This window comes from Eschscholzia californica, unplaced genomic scaffold, assembly GCF_041429995.1.
Source record: "Eschscholzia californica isolate CP2 unplaced genomic scaffold, dmEscCali1.0.p SCAF_1, whole genome shotgun sequence".
NCBI classification, from domain to species: Eukaryota; Viridiplantae; Streptophyta; class Magnoliopsida; order Ranunculales; family Papaveraceae; genus Eschscholzia; species Eschscholzia californica.
This window is the reverse complement of record NW_028238198.1, coordinates 81,542,775-81,562,133: the sequence shown is the minus strand read 5'-3', so window position 1 is coordinate 81,562,133 and position 19,359 is coordinate 81,542,775. Positions and strand designations below refer to the sequence as shown.

The following is a 19,359-nucleotide window of genomic DNA, read 5'->3' as shown; positions in this document are numbered from 1 at the left end:
CATTTGAGAGTCCTGAGAGTCCGCGAAAGTCTGAGGCATTCAAATCCAGACATTTGAGAGTCCACGAAAGTCGGAGGCATTCAAATCCAGACATTTGAGAGTCCACGAAAGTCTGAGGCATTCAAATCCAGACATTTGAGAGTCTATGAAAGTCCGAGGCATTCGATTGTAGACAAAATATGTCCCAGACTTTGGTGGACTTCATAGTTTGATGAATTTGTGAAGGATTTGGGACAAATTTGGAAGTCAAAATGTCTTTCAAAAAACAAGAGACATTTGAAGTCCATCATGTGATCAAACAACAATAATAATATTAAAATAATAAATGTCTACCAAATGTCCATCAATGTCCACAAATATTCACAGATGTTTACGAAAGTCGAAAAATATATTTTTGAAATGTTAGTATAAATATATTATTTCATGTGATTAAACAATAATAATAATATTAAAATAATAAATGTCTACCAAATGTCCATCAATGTCCACAAATATTCACAGATGTCTACGAAAGTCGAAAAGTATATTTTTGAAATGTAGTATAAACATATTATTTCATGTGATTAAACAATAATAATATTAAAATAGTAAATGTCTACCAAATGTCCATCAATATCCACAATATTTACAGATGTCTACGAAAGTCGAAAAATATATTTTTGAAATGTTGGTATAAATATATTATTTCATGTAATTAAAAAATAATAATAATATTAAAATAATAAATATCTACCAAATGTCCATCAATGTCCACAAATATTCACAGATGTTTACGAAAGTCGAAAAATATATTTTTGAAATGTTAGTATTAATATATTATTTCATGTGATTAAATATAATAATAATATTAAAATAATAAATGTCTACCAAATGTCCATCAATGTCCACAAATATTCACAGATGTCTACAAAAGTCGAAAAATATATTTTTGTCAATGGACTCAAGATCTTAAAATGTCCCCAAGACATTTTGTCTATGGATCAAATGTCTTGAAATGTCTATAAAGATATTTTGTCTACAAACTCTCAATGTCTTGAAAATGTCTATGAGCACATGTTGTCTATAATAACTCATCCGAAATGTCTTGAAATGTCTACGGGATATTTTGTCTATGAAAGTCTGTGAAAGTCCCGCTCCAACTACCCCCCCTAAACTTGCCCGACCTTGCTTCTAAATCCCTTCATTCTACTCATTTCGCGGGAAAGTTTCACCCAATTCTTGCCACTGGAAAACAACCATGGAGGAAGAAAAAGGAGGGAAAGAGAATCACTGTTGTTTATCTCACGAGTTCTTCAATGTTGCCTCAAGAAACCCTAAAAAAATTGCAGTTATACATGCTTCAGGTGGATCTCAGATATGTGAAGAGCTGCGTCGGAATATTTTCAGCAATCCTGATTTTGATTACGACGAAGATAAGTTTTTTGATTCTCATCGAGTTTCTCTCTCTAACCTAACTTACAAAGGAGATGAGATTTTCACATTCTCAGATATATTAGCTTCAGTTCAGATGCTGACCTCTCGTATTCGATTTGTGCTCGACGGCGGTAATGATCCGAACACGATAACACCCAAAGGTTAGGGTTCTAAACTCTCTCTCTCTCTCACGCAGAAATTAATCTCGTTAATTAATTAACTTTGGTATTGTTTTAGGTTTTTTCCTTGAGAAAGAGAAAGTGGGTAAATTGAATTCAGAATCTTCAAATGCTTCTAGGTTAACTGAAGATCAGTCATCTGAGCTTGAAGAGATAGATAGACTCCCAAGGATATTGGGAATATATATGGTACCTTCTGTAGAATATATAGTTACTGTTTTATCAGTTTTAAGATGTGGGGAAGCTTTCTTGCCTTTAGATCCTTCATGGCCACAATCCAGGATTTTGTCGATTGTTTCATCTTCGAAAGTTGATCTTATTATAAAGTGTGAATCTTCACATGATATAAGTGAAAGTCATGAACTTGATGAGACATTATCAAATGACAGCAATTGTCGTGTTCTTTATATGTCTATGAAAGAGAACAATAAAAGGAATCATGATCAGTTAGATTTAGAATGGCCTTGTGAAAGCAGACGCAAGCGGGCGTTTTGTTACTTGATGTATACATCTGGATCAAGTGGAAAACCTAAAGGTGTCTGTGGTACTGAGAAAGGTAAACGCTACTATAACTTTTTAAATAAAAGATTATATTAAACTGCATTATATATTCGAGGTTCTGTAATTTTTCTGCTTCTTTCAAGTTTCGACATAAAGTACCATGACTCTTATCCACTGTTTTACTCTCCAAATCCCATGAACTGATAGTTTAGGTTTAGCAATATTGATGAATTTGGTGGGATGGAAATGTTTCTCGGGTTTGTTGGCTATAAATCTTTGAATACCCGTTTTCCCTTATTTTGATGTTATCTGTTCTTTTGTCTACATACTACTAGTGAATAATGATTATAAGTAAATAAAATATGTACTTGTTCAATTAAGCTACATTTTGTTTCTCTTTTACTATTTCCCAACTTTATTCTGATATTGCTACGTTCTGCATTTATTTACGAGCAGCTAACCACTGTTCATCATTTTAGGTCTTCTAAATCGCATTTTATGGATGCAAGAGATGTATCCCCTACATAGAGGGGAAACTTTACTGTTCAAGACATCAGTTAGCTTCATTGACCATTTACAAGAGTTTCTTGCTGCTATTCTTACTTGTAGCCCATTAGTTGTACCTCCTTTTCAGAAATTAAAAGCAAATCCACTTTGTATTGTTGACTATTTAAAGGTATGTTTCTGCAAATATGAATTTCTCTGTTACTTGCCCAATATATCGCTCATTTTGCTGTACCTTTACTGTTGTGAAGGTGCAATGAGATTAATATATCATGTCGCATTGTGCTTACAAAGTCTGATTATTCTTTCTTCAGGCCTATTGTATTTCAAGTCTGACTATCGTCCCGTCAGTGATGAGAGCAATTCTTCCCGCTACAAGAGATCAGTACAGTCTCCGTATCCGGAGGTCCTTACACACTTTAGTACTTAGTGGAGAAGTTTTTCCGATATCTTTGTGGAATATCCTCTGCAGACTATTGCCGGAGACTATAGTTTTGAATCTCTACGGAAGCACGGAGGTTTGAGCAAATAAAAAACTTCTTTGCTTTATCCGCTCTTCTTTTCGTAGTTATGGAAATATAATGTAATTCTTGTTTCGTATCATGTTTCTGTGCTCCGACATTTTTTAATAATTTAGAAATCTTGTTATTGGAGTATAGTTCTTCTTTCTCGAAATTAAAATCTTCTTTAGTTTGTTCTCTGATTTCGTCCATAACACTATAACAGTATGATAGTCGACTTGATTGACATCTGTGGTTTAATGGTTACCTACTTACGTTTTGTAAAAAAAAAAATCTTATCGTTCTCTCTACAAAAAAAGGATAGAGCGGGAATACAAGTATTCCGAGGTATATGGTCCGTGCTAGGTTAAAAAAGGGATGCTGATAATTGCTTTTACGTACCACAGAAAGAGCTATTACGACATTGATTATTTAATTATCAACCCTTGGAGTTGTAGGTATCAGGCGATTGTACATATTTTGATTGCAAGAGGTTGCCAATGATTTTGAAAGATAAGGTATTAAGCAGTGTACCTATTGGGTTACCCATTGTTAATTGTGACATAGTTCTGGTTGGAGAACCAAATGAGCCTAACGAAGGCGAGATATATGTAGGTGGTGTCTGCACATCAGTTGGATACTTCATGGATTCTGCTATTACGTCTTTGGACTATGTGAAATGGCCTCAAGACTCTGGACTTCGTGAGGGTTCTCTCTCGGATACTAGGACCAAACTATATTTTAGAACTGGCGATTTCGCCCAAAGACTTCCTTCTGGTGATTTGGTCTTCTTGGGGAGAAAAGACCGCACTATAAAATTCAATGGGCAACGTATTGCTTTAGAGGAGATTGAAGATGCTTTGAGGGAGCACCTGGATGTGGTTGATGCTGCTGTAATTTATCAAAAAGGGCCAGGAATGCGTTCTTGCCTTGTAGCTTACATCGTATTGAAAAGAGAAGTCGAGACAGACGATTTATTCTTTTCTTCTATTAAGACTTGGTTAAGCAAAATGCTTCCTCTGGCTATGATTCCTAATCGGTATTTGTGTATCCATTCATTGCCTTTGTCCTCAACTGGAAAAGTAGATTATGCTTTTCTGTCTGGATCAACATTATCCATGAAACACTGTCAAAAGCAAACTGGTGTTTCTGAATGTGATTCTGATCTTCTGCAAGTTTTGAAACAGGTTTGCATCTCACTCTTCCATTGTAACTAATGCTGATATTAGTGAATGTTTATTAGGTCTTCTGGGTTTGTAATTTCCAGAGTCTAGCCCTATGAATGACTCTTGGCTGAATTTTCTTATCTTGGCAGGCCCCAGTACTGGTTGATAAAACCTTTCACTTAGAACCTATCGAAATTGTCACCATTTCTCTCTGGATCAAATTTCTAACCTGGGTTTTTCTGTTCATTCTTCAACAGGCTTTTTCTACTGCTTTAATGGTTGGAGAAGTTGCCGATGATACTGATTTCTTTCAAATGGGTGGTAATTCTCTTGCAGCAGCACAAGTTGCCCATCAGTTGGGGATCAATATGAGGTTATTATATGAATTCCCGAGTCCATCTAAGCTTCTAAATGCTCTACTAGATGATGAAATCTCATTTGAAGATGGGTTAACTATTCACCATTCAGAAGAAAAACTGAAAAAACGAAAGATTAACCTGTTACAGTCTTTCAGTTCACTGACTCCTGCAAACAACAATAAGTCAGTTGGTAGTTCACTGAGAGTTCCTTATAGTGGTGCTTCAAGATATTTGAAAGTGGGTGCAAATCTACATACTGGTTCAATAGATAGAAGTTCAGGAGGAAGGAATACATGGATGCCAAGTTATTGTAAATCTATGGCATGTTCATTTAGTCGCTGTAACAAGATAACATGCGGAGAGGAAAACGGGGTTAATGATGTACTTAAAGCATGCAGGGCACTTCGAACTCCAAGAAATATAAAAGGTTTCATGCATAAACTGTGGAAGGTTCATTTGAGATCATGTGTTGATGCATCACCGTTAGTTGTCTTCAAGGAGGACGCAGTTTATATATTTATTGGATCTCATTCACATCTATTTCTCTGTACTGATGGCATAAGGTATGCACAGTTTTAAGTTGGTTTTCACTCTGGTTATGTGGTTAGCAAGTAAAAAGTAGACATTAAAATATTTATCTTAAAATTCCTCCTCTAGGATTTCTTTATAGATACAATGATTTCGTGATCTGTATTAACAACTTATGACATTAGTCAAGTCCGAGTAACAGAGTTCCTGAATGAAACAAAACTTCGAAGTACAACTAGGTGTCAGAGAGTCAGATCTAAAATCACAACTATGTTGCTACTAGATAAATATGCATAACCAGCCAAATTTGCTTTTAGTTACGAACTTATAATGAAAGACCATTCTGAAAAAATGAAATTGTAATGAAGGTGCTACTGCTAAAACAATTTGTTATCTTTAGATGTTAAACTTAAAGTGGTTATATATACATTTATTTAGTGGTATTCCTCAATGGGAGATCAAATTAGAGGGACGAATTGAATGCTCAGCAGCTTTTATTGACGATATCTCTCAGGTATATATCTGACTAGAGTGTCTTTCCAGATTTACCAAGTACTTTTCACTAGTATACAAGATATTTACTCATTTGCTCATTTTCTAATGTATGTAGGTTGTCGTTGGGTGTTATAAAGGAAAGGTTTACTTTCTTGATTCTATGACTGGCGCCTTGGCTTGGGCATTCCAAACACAGGGTGAGGTGAGACTTGTCTACTTTAGTTTACTTTTCGAAGCAGTTATATACATATAAGTTGCCCTCATCTTTTATACATGTTGCATTGATCACTTAACCGATCACTAGATTAAACTCCAAGAGAAATCGGATGTATAAGTAATCTAGCTACATGATAAAAGAATAGGGGAAAAATGTAGTTGAAGAAGAGGAACTGGCCTGAATAAAGCTCAACACTGTTGGCTGTGGGAAGACCCTTCAGTAAAAAAATGATGAACTTTGATTACATTACTGATAAACGATATTTCGACATGTTTGGAGTTTTCATTTTTCGTTTCGTTATTGAAGAAAATGATCTGAGGACCAGTTATACAAAACAGGGAACATAGTTCACTGGTCCAACTATTCTTATCTGAACTGCTTATTTTACGGAAATGATTGTAGTTATTTCATGGGACCTTATTCTAGTATTATGTGCACCAAGTTTTTTTCTTTTTCTCCTGTTTATTTGATTCGAAACTTTATGACTGAATTTTGAAGGTTAAATCACAGCCAGTTGTGGACAAACACAGACACTTGATATGGTAATGTGCTATAACTTGTTTGTTTTCTCTAATGTTATACCTGAATTTTGAATCAAAAGCACATGCATGTATCCCAACTTTTCACAAGACGTATTGAGTGTGAAATGGCGAATAATAGAACATAATCAAGCCTACAAAATTGTGCCCCCTAATCTCTTTCCTTTATATACTAAATTCATTATGTTTACACATTAGCTTTTTATTTTCCATGTCCCGATAATTATTCCTAGCTCCGTATGCGTGAAATACGTACTTATGGGTTATCCCTTTGTGCATACATATCTCTCACATTGCTTCAGAAGTAGGTAGGTCATTTCGGCATGTTATCTCGGGTTGGTTCTTGCATAACCCGCCATACCTACCTCTCATGTGCATGTTGTGTATGTACAGAGGGTATTACCCGACATATGGCATTTTGTCCCTTTATGGCCATAAATATTTGCAGAACATTCCCAATTCAAGACATTGTTGTCGAGTGTTGACTATCTAGGTGCAGCTTCACGAACCATTGGGGAAAAGGAAAAAAAAGAGGGCGTGACTATTTCTGGTTTAAAATGAATGCATATATTCCCACCAACGTTTGCTAAATTCGTGGGAGCTAACTAGTAACTACAATTTAGTAAATGTGGTTGCAGCTAGACAACCAAAAAAAAGTAATACTTGCGTTTGCGTATACTGATAGAGCATTTTAGGCAGAGATGACATTTCCAATTTGCAAATGTTTGTTGGTGCTGTCTAGTTAATGAAAGCTGCAACTGCCCTTTGTTGTATCTTGTAGATTAGATGTATTTATATTTTAACATTTACAGGTGTGGATCCTACGATCATAATCTTTATGCTCTGGATTACATAAACCACTCTTGTGTGTATGATGTCTCATGTGGTGGCAGCATATACGGGTCACCTTCTATTGATATGGTGCGTTCTATTTGATTTGTGAAGCCTTTTTTTTCTAGAACATCTTCAAAGTTTGGATTCATCCACAGATGTAGTTTCTCTTTTCATTCTTATTTCTGGTCTGTTATGTCTTGTCCTTTTGACATCTTTCCAATGTCATGAGGTATTTTATTGTGTTGCTTGATATTGCTTCTCCTAAAAAGTTTTCAATTTTACTTGCTTTTTGCGCTGTCTGATTTGCTAATAAGTTGTTTATTTTACTCAATCATTAAATAGCGTTGAGGGACATGTTGCATATATTACTCTTACCTAAGCCAGTATCTAGTCCTAGAAATGTTTTCGGACTTTATCGATCTTGCTTTTCATTCTCAACTGGTAGTTATCATCCTTAAGTCAATATGGGCAGACCACTTGGTTCTGTTCCATACTGAATAATCATCAATTCTATGAAATGGATATTTATCCAAGCATGATACTGATTCCACTTCCTTTAATGGATACATACTCCATAGCCAAAGGTAGTATTTACTAAATCCCTACAACTATTTGCTTCATCTCCCATAGTGCACTATTAATGTATAATCTGGAACTTAGAAAATGAATTGCCACATTTTTCATGTTAGTGCATCTGTAATCAGTGGTCAGTCGTCTTTTGGTGTAGGTACATAACATGCTTTATGTGGCATCTACTAAAGGGCGCCTGACAGCTCTATCAATTGAGGTATGCAAAAGTAAATCATATCATTCTGCTGAGTATGTAATTGTCTCTGTAGATTTCTTTAATATTTTTTAGGCCAATACTCTGTCATGAACTTAATGGTAACCAGTGAAACTATCTTTACAGAATGAATCATATTATTAGCGACGATTTTTGTGGCAAGTTGTGCGCTCCGCGTTGCTCCTCGTGTTGTTAGATGTTTGTATAAATGAGTTTTGTAGATTAGTGTTTATTACAATAAAGGTGTTCTGTCATGTAGGTGTCACCATTTTGCACTCAATGGGTCCATGAGTTGGAAGCACCAGTATTCGGATCTCTCTCGGTTGGTTCTCTACATGGAAATGGTAACATTGTCTCTGACTACTTCCTGCAGTTCTTGAAATTTGTTTTTTAAAGCCAAGCCGTATGACTTGTATTGTCCCCAATTCCGTGAAAGCTGAGCCGGGTGGCAGGACTCGCTCGCTTTCGAAAGCTTGAGCATTAAGTATATTTTAATAATGTAAACATATGTATATACATAGTAACGTAGTACTATTTCTTATACGGAATATACTTGTTAGCTACCATTCAAGTTCTATGTACAATATAAAAGAAAATGAAGAGAAAAAAACCTAAAAGAAAGAAAAGTGGGAACTCAGCGGCCTCACAAGTCAATCGGAGGCCAACTAATAGCTCTAAAGAGATATATTTCTTATCTATAGGATGCAAATTTATCAGTGTTTCATACATTGATTTGACAGTCATTTGCTGCTTGGTTAATGGGAATGTACTTGTATTTAGTGTAAGTGGGTCAATCGTCTGGAAGGTATGTCTATATTAGTTGCTTCATGTTTTACATTTCTTACGTGTTACACGACTTGCATAAATACATGAAGCAGAAGATTTACTTTGTTTACTTTTATTTCCTTAGGCAGTTACAGATGGTCCAATATTTGCTGGCGCGTGCATATCTTATGCGCTCCCCTCTCAGGTGTCCTTTCCTTCCCGAAACATACATATCCTACTTGTTTCTGTGAACTCAATTTTCTTCAAAATTTTATGGTTGGTTTTGATTATATTTCAGGTTGTTGTATGTTCCAGAAATGGTAGTGTCTACTCATTTGAATTGGTAAGGCCAGGAAACTTGCACTAGTTATGATTAGGGTTAACCTTTGCATCCGGGTATAGATTTTATAGTATTTGTAGGATTACCTTCGTTACAGTTGATTTTATATTTGACTTTGAATCTAATAAACCAACTTATTGAAATCATCAATTTCTGGTACTGCAGATTCTTAGCAAAAATGAGATTTTGAAGTTTGATACATTAAAAAGAAAGTTAGAGGGAACCTGGGGAGTTAGAGGCAGGTCCAAAAAGTAGTTTTTAACTGGGTTTCAATCCTCACGTGTTTTCAACTGGCATAGACTACTTGTCTCTCCTTCCACCTTCAGCAGTTTTACTGCTTCATTTTCCTGGCTCAGTCAGGTTTTTGAACTTGGACTGGGCTGGCAACCCTATTTACCAGGTATCTAACACATTTTCTGCTGAAGATTGGTTGGATATATCTCCACCGAGGGAATTCTGGAGGGTAACTTTGGAACCTTTTGGTTCCGCTCCTAGGAAGTCCATAGCCTTTGGGGAAGGTTTTGATTCCTATTTTCACCCTATCTGGGACAGGTTTAGTTTGTCTTGGTATTTAAAGCAGATTTGGATTGACATTTGACATGATAATCAGTAGTTTGCAGTGGGGTGTTCTTTCTGGGTTTACTAGCCCAGGACAAGTGCAGCAGTTCTTGTCTACTTGGATATCTACTATATTTGTAGAGGCTACCTTGCATTTGAAGAAATCGGCTAAGAACTGGTTATGGGTGTTACATTTTAGTTTTATGTGCTTGACTGATGTAACCTTTGCTTCCCCTTGTAAACTTTTGTTAGATAAATAATAAAGTTTACATTGAATTAAAAAAAAAAAAAAAACAGTAGTGAATTTGAACCAAAAGAATAATCACATCTTTTGGTAAGCAAGTATAGCGGGTAACCTAACCGTAGTACAAAGACGATGATGAAACTTATAACATCTAACCGTAGTAAAACGTCTGCAGAAGTTTGAAGTGGTTAGCATGATTGAGCTTGTACAGATGTACTACCCCAACTATTTCCTGTATGCGAACTATTCTGATTCTGAATGAGCATTGAGTAACCTAGGTTTTCTTTTCCCATTCCAGGAAGGAGGGGAGTTGCTGTGGAAATATAACGTAGGAGATCCAATTACTGCATCTGCTTTTGTTGATGAGAATATGCAGTTGACATCTGATCCATCCCACCCATCAGACAGGTAGAAATACAACGTCAGTTGCATAGAACTCCAAAGATATATTGACCATTGATTCGTGTTACGATCCACTTTCTCTCTCAGGTTGGTATGCATCTGTAGCAGTTCTGGAAGCATTTGTTTACTTAGAATCAACTTGCATAATCTACAACAGAATAGTCAAGCAAATGATAACTCTTCAGACTCAATTGTGCAAGAAATTGGAAAATTGGATCTTCCAGGAGAAATATTCTCCTCACCTGTGATGATTGGTGGACGTATATTTGTTGGTTGTAGAGACGATTACTTGCATTGCATAGAAGTCGAGATGTTCAACGGAAAACCAAGTTGATAAATTCCTTTTGGCGAATCCTCTCTCGTATTAGCTGCTTCCTTAACTGGTTATTCTACACTGCCTTTAGTAACTTTGTCTAAGCAGATTTTGCTACAAACGTTTACAACGCCGCATCTTGGAAAATTGTCGACAAGAGTTCAGAAGAGAAGAGAACATCGGACCGCCTCGGCAATCAGTCTGACATCCCTCAAGTCAATGCGAGTAGATTACGGTTGATGGTGTGATGTCATGAGCACGTCAATGTTTCATGCAGCCATGCAGGTTAGTCATTGTGTGTTCAGCTGCGTCTTTCGTTGAAACTTACTAGTACATATTCCAAGTAGTTGGGTTCGAGACTCTGGCCTTGCTCAGCTAGGCTCGACGGCTGAGCCATCCAAGTCCCACAACTTGATCGGCCTCGAGCTATCCCAGTTCGCCTTACAAAGCAACCAGAGTGTGGTTTGAATAAATTTAGACTGACCATCATGATTGGTGGGCACGATAAACTATGAACAGCCCAGCTCATTCACTCTGCTTGGTGATTTAAACACCCATCAATCATGTTGAAATTTTGGTCTGATAGAACAGAACTTATATTTATGTAGATTTTCTAAGTTTCTTCTTCAATTACACCTAAACGAAATGTGACCGAGTCTGTGAAAACTACACAGACGTCGGGACGTGAAAGATCCATTCAAAGTTATAACTTCCTTATTGCAACAATTTTTATTGCAGAATCTCTGAGAGAGCTCTCAGCTAGTCAGCTGCATTGGTTAGGCATGTGATTGGACTACTGAACCCTAAGAATCGAACTTCAGAACAAGTAAATCGAGTGTATAATCAAAGTGAGCATTTCCAGTTCACCTGGCTATAATGTTAGGCGAAGAAATGGGAATGGACATTGCCAGGAGCACAATAGACTAATATTTAAGTGTGAATCAACGGGACAGAAAATTTATAGTCAAAAGAGGATTGCAGGATTGAGAGGTCAAGGAGCACAATCTGATTCTGATTACTCATCTTTCATGGTTAGAAAATATTTATATTTGTCGACTTGAGAGCAGTACTAAGAGTCCAACAGGATAGAACATCAAAGAGTCCAACAGGATAGAACATAAATCCTCATTTTCATGTGACCTAGGAGGTCTTCCTTCACTTCGACTGTGCTATCTTTTGTAACTTCCGAGTTGTAAACTAAATACGAGTTAAATTTGTTTTTTGTTCAAAGGAATGCGAGTTAAATGTTCCCATATAATCTTATATTATTTAGAAAGCCATTATAACAGAAGTAATTTTATGAGTCTCTCAACAAAAAAAAGTAATTTTATGAGAAAATCTATCTAACCAATGATATATCCAAACAAAAGTTCACTGGGGCATACCTAGTTCTTAGCATAATATGTTCATGAATGCGGTTAAATCCTTGAGAGCATTATTGATCGTTCTTAGCAAAAACTCACTGGGGCATATTTAGTTATCCTAATGAGATCTTCATAACAACTATATCTCAATAACATATTAAAATTTTGAAGCTGAAAATCATCACTAGTACAAAATCATCACTAGTACAGATATGTCAAGTAAGCATAACTATCGTACAGAAGTAAACGAGTTTGGAAATTGCAAGAAGAGTAATTAACGAAGTTGATCCCTGTCAAGACAACCTATACAAGAAAAGAATTATTCGGGCAAAAATCAGTTCTCACTCCTTCGAACTACTGACTGGCGATTGTTGGATATCATTTGCTCACTCACAAGTTGTAGCTAGACACTGATCAACCATATCCACTAGGTTAGGATTTTCTAGTGCCGCTGCAACCCGTTCTTTATCGTTCAACTGCTTGTTTACTGCAATAAAAAATGATAAAAAAAAAAAAAAAAAGAAATGGTGAGAGAAACGAAAACAGAAAATACCTACTTTTGACAATATCTCAGGCAAAAGAGACTGGGGAGGAACATACCTGCAGCCTCTGTTGCATGACTTCCTGGTGCTACTCTAATATCAATCTACAAAAAGTATAAACATTTTCCGTACTTAGTAGTCTGGAAAAGCTAATTTTTAAATGGAAATGGGACTAGCCACATAGATATAGGGATTATGGGTGAAATTCTAGTAAAAGAACAAAAAACGCCAAAAAAGAAATCAGCAGTTCCACAAGAAATCAGGAAGAGAAGTATTTAACACCTTCATGGTGAAAGTTAAATAAGATGCCAACCCTTTCTACAGGTTCAGAAGCTACAACTACTAATTATAGAAGTAGACTCGTGCCAACAAAAATGAGATAAATATGTCTTGTAAGCTCCGAAGTAGAGATAGTAGCAAAAGAAATAGTTAATCAGTTGCTAGAAAGTAACATCGCAATATCAAACAAACTCACAAGCAACGGTTCATTAAAGTATCAATCTACACTAGTTAAACTGAGGAATAACTAACACACCTTGTAACGAGAAGGTAGACTGCGCACAAGTTTCACTCGTAAACAAAGTCCAATTATTGTAGCCATAGAACAATGTTCAACTGTAGGAGTAAAAGTTACCCTGAATCATAAGACATTAGAAATAGTAGACAATGAGTTTCGATTTTCAGGAACAATACACAGTCAACGATAACTTAGAAATTAAAGAATCACATATTCACCTAACATGGCTATGCCTGTCATCCACTTCGACTGCATCCTCAGTAACTACTTTGAGTTCTTCCAATGAATAAGGATGTTCTGGATCTTTTATATCTCTAATATGATGTAAGATTGTTAAGGAAATAAAAATAATTCAAAAGTAACAAAATGCTTATAAGTTTCGATGGACCCAATACAATTGAAGCTTACTGTTATATACAAGAAGAAAAAAAGAAATAAGCATCGGGGTTATTAAATTGAACTAATTGCATCGAGAGGATATCAAAAATTTCTAGTTGATCAATGGCTTCAACAGCATATTCATCCACATCAGCAGGGGATACAGGATCACGTATGCGACGTTCTTTCCTTTCATAGACAACAGGGTTAGCGTTAATCAACCCTGGCGCCATTTTTCCACGTGAAATCTTGAAGTTAAAATGTCTTCCTGAAAGGAAAAAAAGAATTGATAATGAAGACTTATCTTTGGCTGGAGATTTATTCGACAAATAAATTTGCTTCAACAAATATCATCCTACTAGATGATCCAAACAAAGAATAGATAATGTAAGAATCGTATTTCATAAACCATAACCATCAATCGGCAAACGAAAATGGACTAGTTAACAAAATTTGAAGTTATCTAAGATTTATAACTTAAAAGGAAGTAGGAATCATAGTTCATAATTCATAATCATCAATCGATTGAGGTCTTTAATTTGCAATTTTCTAACCTCAGAGTGGTCAGCAAACAAAAACTTAAAGTGAGGAATTTCATCAAACAGGTGAACTACAAGCCTACAACCTAAACCATATTTACAATTCTTAAAGAGACTCTGTCAATTTCTTGATGAATTTCTTGAAAGGAAAAGCAAAATTATATCTAATATCTATAATCTCTATGATTCAGAACATTCAAATTTTAAAATATTTTACACATTAAACATCTAAGTGGTTTGAATCAAATCAAGTATTCGAAAATTGAAAGTTCAACTAACCGAATCCTTGAGAGAGAAAATGAAGATTTAGAATAAACCCTAGTTGCTCGGCTACTTGTTGTGGTACTAATCGAATCCTTGAGAGAGAAAGTTCAAAGCGAAATCTTCACAAGCAATCCTTGAGAAAGAAATGGGAGATTAATTTTCTAGAATATAAACCCTAGAACTAGTTGCTCTCGTCTCGTCGTTGCTGGTGTTGAATTCGGTCCCCAAATTATAGTAGAGAAAATGCCCAAACCACCCCTACCCTTTTGCACAATTATGAAGACACCCACGCTACAAATATGTGTTAGATCATCTTGGTGGTTATTGTTAGAGAATTTGTTCCTATCAAGAGGTAAATAGAGTTGCTTAAGAGGGGGTGTACTCGAGCCGAGCTTTTAATGAGTTGCTCGAATTTGACTCGACTATTGCTCATGATCGATTCGAAGATTAACGAGTATGAGCTTACCACAAGTACAAAATCATGTTTGTTTATGTAAACGAGTCGAATTTGATCATTCTTTAGTATATCTCGAGTTACTCGTGAACAACTCGTTTAACATACTATCTATAATAGTGTAGTACATATTTACGTATTAGTATTGAAATTTGTGCATGGAAGATCAATCATTAAAAGATTATTGGAATATAAATCATAAATCATTATTGTTGTATGTGATAAATGGTCGTTGAAGTATTTTGATAATTTAAGAAGTTGCTTTAATTTGAAGTAATTTGATAAATGAGCTTAAAACAATGCGAGGTCGAGCTGTAGAAAGTAGACAGTGTACTCGACCGAGCTCGAGCTAGAACTCGAGTCAAAGACACTAGCCGAACTTGAATATTTTACTTCTCGCATCGGCTCGACTCAAGTACATCCCTAAATTGTGCTAATTAAACTATCAACGAGAAAAAAAAAATTAGAATTTATTGTTTCTCCAAACATCCAAACTCTGATATTTTTAAGTTTCTTCACTCTTCTTCTTTTTTCACTACCACCATTAATTCCAGATCTCGGCTTCTTCTTTTTTTTTTTCTCCTCTCTGTCTTTCTTTCTCTCTATCTCTGGCGAAGGGGATCTCCTTCGCCGAAGCCGAGATCTGGTATCTCTGATTTTAAACCAAATTCTCATTTGGTTCCAAGACCAGACAAGCTCCAGGGAAGGGGAGGAAGGAACCCCTTCGCTGGAGATAGAGAGGACAGAGAGAAGGGGGAGAGAGAGAGAGATAGATGAGGGAGAAGAAGCGAAAAAGTTGTCCCCCTTCGTCGGACAAATCCGTTTGGCGACTTTAAGGGTGTGTTTGGGGAAATGGTTTTAGGTTTTTTTGGAGTTTCCACCTTTTTTTTCCAGAAAATTTTCTTTCTTCCCCAAAACACCCACCCTTTTAAATGGGTCTAAATTGATTACATTAAAGCTATATGAAAATTTATGTTCGATAACTATATCACAATTTGCAAACATTTTAGTAACACATTTGTCAAAAAATAATACGGGGGCAGTGAACTATCTATAAAAGAAAAACTAGAAAAAAATTTCTGTTAATATTTTCTAAAAAGAGTTAAAACATCAAAATCAGAAGAAAAAAAAATTTGTAGTTTCAAAAATCTTAAATAACTTATGATAAACTTACACCTCCAGAAAAACGACACTTATCTTTAGAACGTACAAAGAGTTAAAAATTACAATGAGAAAGTACCAAGAGAAAATAAAATTACAATGAAAAAGTACGCAATGTAGAGAAATAAAAATTTAATAATCGAATATCACGTCTATTTTTTCGCGTTGTGTAAAGAGCATTTCCCCGCCCGTAACGCGAGTTTTATGCCTAGTGTGTGTGTATCAATTTTAATGAGTTTTAATTGCAACAATTGAAAATTTGGGTTGACAACCTGTCAATGTAATTGAAAAAACTAAGAACTCCAAAAAGCTCTGAGACTCCCAAAACTGGGAGCTCGAGCCCAACACATTGGATTTGCTCTCATGAGTTGAAATAGAAGGATTTCAACCAAAATTTATGACAAAATTGGTCTAATCTACCGGTTACTCGGTAGTGGTTGTAGAGTTCAACCACAAAATGAAACCAACAAACTTTGTACCAAAAGAAAGTCTCTACTTCTCCTTTAGCCTGTAATCGACCATTCTACAAACACTTCCTCAAATTATCGAAGTTCAATTAAAAATCTAAACTAAAACCACAAACTATCCAATTTAAATTCGTGAGAGAGAAAGAGGAGCCTTAAAATTAATCTGAACTTTATTGTTGAGAGAATTAAACTTGGAAGAGGGGGAAATCAAAGGGAACAACTAGAATCAATGTGACCAAAATGACCAATTAGTCACAAATTAGAGTTGCAAGACACAATTAACCTAAAAAATTAAGAGCAAACCATGCCTAGTACTGTATTAGAATCCAACTACAGCATAAAAGAAAATTTTGTTTGGTATCATAAAATTTCTTCCTACATTTTTTTTCCAAGTGAAAGCAACTCGGACAAGTGAAAACGAAGCACCTTTATTAGAATACAACCCACATAAGATTTGATTTAAGCAGAAATTTTCGAATAGCAATGATAAAGAAAATTGCTAGTATCTCTTAACTCATTGTCATTGTCTAGTACTCCGTCAGTGATGTTGTAGAGATCATCCACATCCAAACTCAATTACTATGAACTTCAAACTCAAAGCTTTAAAGAATGAAAAAGGAGAAAAGATTAGTATCTACTGAAAGCTTAACCCGGAAAAAGAGTTCCTACCGAAATGGCACAAAATGGAACTTAAACCAAACAAAATGTGTATCTATCTTCCACAAACAAACTAAGTACCATTCTAAACCTCAGTAAGAGTGCTTATAATAGGGAAACGCGGTGAATAACCTACAAACGATGAATGACCTTCGCGACGTATATATTTTGAAACACCAGTTCGGACATCATGTTCAATCTGTAAGTGTACCGTGCGCCCAGACTTGCAGAAGATGTTGGTTGAGATGGTTAACAAAAATCTCTTACCATCAAAGAACAATGGTCTTATATGAAGTACGGGAATCCTCCTAGATTTTATCACCACATCTTTTCTCTTAATTTTCCACTTGTTATTTTCATAATCATGGAGCACCCAAGTTTCTATTTCATGTTTAGAGGTAGCCACAACAAGATTAACTTCATCTTCTAATACTCCAAGCCAAGTACAATTCCACCAATCTACGTTCCCTCCAACCGCCATTACGCTCTTTGGTATTTCAATCATCCCACTCTCTTCTTTACCCAAATTGAATGCAATAATATAACCCTCTTTAGTTAACCAATGTATAATCCCTCGATAACAAATAGGAAGAATATGTCTGCATACGGAAGATTTTTTTAACCCGTTAGTACCATAGCTTATCATCGAGGACTTGTTGGAGTCACTCCAACGCTTTCTCTTTGGCAAAACAATCTTGAATTTAATAACCTTGTGCGCTTCAACCAAACAAACCAGAGTGTATTGATTATTATAGTCATACTGGTCGAAGGAAGTTGACCCGCCAAAGATTATTCCATAACTACAATGGAACATATCATAGGGAGATGGAATTCTTCTTTTTTTCTTGGTCAAAGGGTTGTAGACGAAAATGTAGTCTCCAATCTCAGCCATAAGAAGGCCACGACAACTAGCACGAATGGTTGACATATTACACTTAAGAGGTGGTAAACCTGGAGCAAAGGTGGTTTCACTAAAGAGATTGGGTGAAGGGCGATCGAAAGGTAACAGAGTGATATTAATATCACCAAATGTTCTCGAAAATGAAATAGATGTTTCCGAAAGAAAACCAGAAGGATATTGAGGTGTTTGAAGACTAGTGTGTTTGGCGACAAAGGAAGGATCAGAGATGAAAGAGTACCATCTTTTGTTGATAACTTTTAACTGACCTAATGTTTTTGCAGGTAATCTTATCAGGATTTCACAAAGGAGATCGTCGATGTCCATGACCAGTCCTGACATTGTTGGGGTAGTACATTGGTAATATTCTGCAAAGAAAAAGAAAGAGAGAAAAACTTGAGAAAGTAGTTCTAAATAACAAAAAGTATACTCAACCCGCCTCGTGGACTCCCACTTGAACCGCTTGTAAGAGAAAGAAAAGTTTCTCTCTCCTCTCACATATTCAGTTTCTCTCTACTCTCACATGTTCAGTCAAGTGGAGAGAGAGAAACCCTTATTTCTCTCACAGACGGCAGACGGTTCAAGTGGCCGGGAGTCCAAAGAAGCGAGTCATGTAGACTTGTTCTAAATAATCAATCATGGGAGAAGAATAAAGTAGTCCTTAAAGAATAAAATAATAAACCCTAGTACCTCCTCCTCCTCCTCCTCCTTGTATTATTCTCCTTCTTACATTCCTCATGGCTTGGTTACTCCTATCTTTGTTGTTGTTGTTGTTGTTGTTGTTGTTGTTGTTGTTGTTGTTGTTGTTGTTGTTGTTGTTGTTGTTGTTGTTGTTGTTGTTGGGTTTGAGGATGGGTAATGGATGATGGTGTTTTGAGAAGTCAGATAAAAACTTTTTCTGGAAGGTGAGAGGAAGCTGATGAAAACTTATGCATTTTCCACCTGCTTTTTCGATCTTTGCTCTTGCGGTGTTAGTGAAACTCAAAGCCATGACATTCAATGGTGGAATTACGACCTCGTCATAAACCCTAGTAGTACTGTCAATGTCATCATCATCATCATCGGTGACTATACCAAAAAAACCTATTATATGATTCCCGTGGTCGTCCTATTATTGAGTATTAATAATCAAACAAGGTACACATTAATCAGCAACTTATATAGTAGTATTAGAGAGGGAGAGAGAGAGAGAGAGAGAGAGAGAGAGAGAGAGAGAGAAATTGAATGTGGAAATTGAGTTACCTGTTCCTTGACGTAGGTTATCAATGTGGAAATAGAAGCCGTCGTCGTTGTCGTCGTCCTCCTCATTGGATCGATTCTTCTTTGATTGCTCAAAAAACCTCTAGTATTAATTGTTACTTCTGGCAGAGAATAGTTTTGATGGAGAAGAGAGGAAACCATTGATTTTTGAGCGAGAGAGAGAGAGAGAGAGTTTCAGAACAGAGTTTAAGGAGAGAAGAGGGTTTAGAGAGAGAGA

The 19,359-nt window shown here is 36.0% G+C and overlaps 3 protein-coding genes across 6 annotated transcripts; 1 reads left to right on the top strand and 2 right to left on the bottom strand.

The window, feature by feature from the left end:
* Window positions 1-1,182: 1,182 nt before the first annotated feature.
* LOC147569871 (AMP-dependent synthetase and ligase family protein) lies at window positions 1,183-11,979 on the top strand. Of its 3 annotated transcripts, XM_086656400.1 has the most exons (18): window positions 1,183-1,574; window positions 1,651-2,148; window positions 2,573-2,769; window positions 2,912-3,115; window positions 3,556-4,284; window positions 4,521-5,185; window positions 5,589-5,664; window positions 5,761-5,847; window positions 6,361-6,404; window positions 7,214-7,322; window positions 7,963-8,022; window positions 8,279-8,363; window positions 8,760-8,824; window positions 8,930-8,989; window positions 9,083-9,127; window positions 10,225-10,334; window positions 10,416-10,926; window positions 11,380-11,979. In XM_086656400.1, exons 1-17 carry the CDS (start codon window positions 1,238-1,240, stop codon window positions 10,660-10,662), a joined length of 3,618 nt encoding a protein of 1,205 aa, XP_086512526.1. In that variant the 5' UTR covers window positions 1,183-1,237; the 3' UTR covers window positions 10,663-10,926; window positions 11,380-11,979. The 3 variants fall into 3 exon arrangements, with proteins under 3 accessions (XP_086512526.1, XP_086512527.1, XP_086512528.1); XM_086656401.1 differs by lacking the exon at window positions 9,083-9,127; XM_086656402.1 differs by lacking the exons at window positions 10,225-10,334; window positions 10,416-10,926; window positions 11,380-11,979 and adding an exon at window positions 9,290-9,976.
* Window positions 11,980-12,149: 170 nt separating this feature from the next.
* On the bottom strand, window positions 12,150-14,589 carry LOC147569870 (protein AE7-like). Of its 2 annotated transcripts, none has more exons than XM_086656403.1 (6): window positions 14,261-14,589; window positions 13,546-13,710; window positions 13,283-13,388; window positions 13,083-13,182; window positions 12,606-12,651; window positions 12,150-12,492 (listed from the first exon to the last, which is right to left on the bottom strand). In XM_086656403.1, the coding sequence occupies exons 2-6, from the start codon at window positions 13,673-13,675 to the stop codon at window positions 12,392-12,394; spliced, it is 483 nt and encodes a 160-aa protein (XP_086512529.1). In that variant the 5' UTR covers window positions 13,676-13,710; window positions 14,261-14,589; the 3' UTR covers window positions 12,150-12,391. The 2 variants fall into 2 exon arrangements, with proteins under 2 accessions (XP_086512529.1, XP_086512530.1); XM_086656404.1 differs by having other exon boundaries at window positions 14,299-14,526.
* Window positions 14,590-17,069: 2,480 nt separating this feature from the next.
* LOC147569869 (F-box protein At1g20360-like) lies at window positions 17,070-19,190 on the bottom strand. Its single transcript, XM_086663555.1, has 3 exons — window positions 19,125-19,190; window positions 18,825-18,990; window positions 17,070-18,250 (listed from the first exon to the last, which is right to left on the bottom strand). Exons 1-3 carry the CDS (start codon window positions 19,188-19,190, stop codon window positions 17,070-17,072), a joined length of 1,413 nt encoding a protein of 470 aa, XP_086519681.1.
* Between the last annotated feature and the right edge of the window lie 169 nt (window positions 19,191-19,359).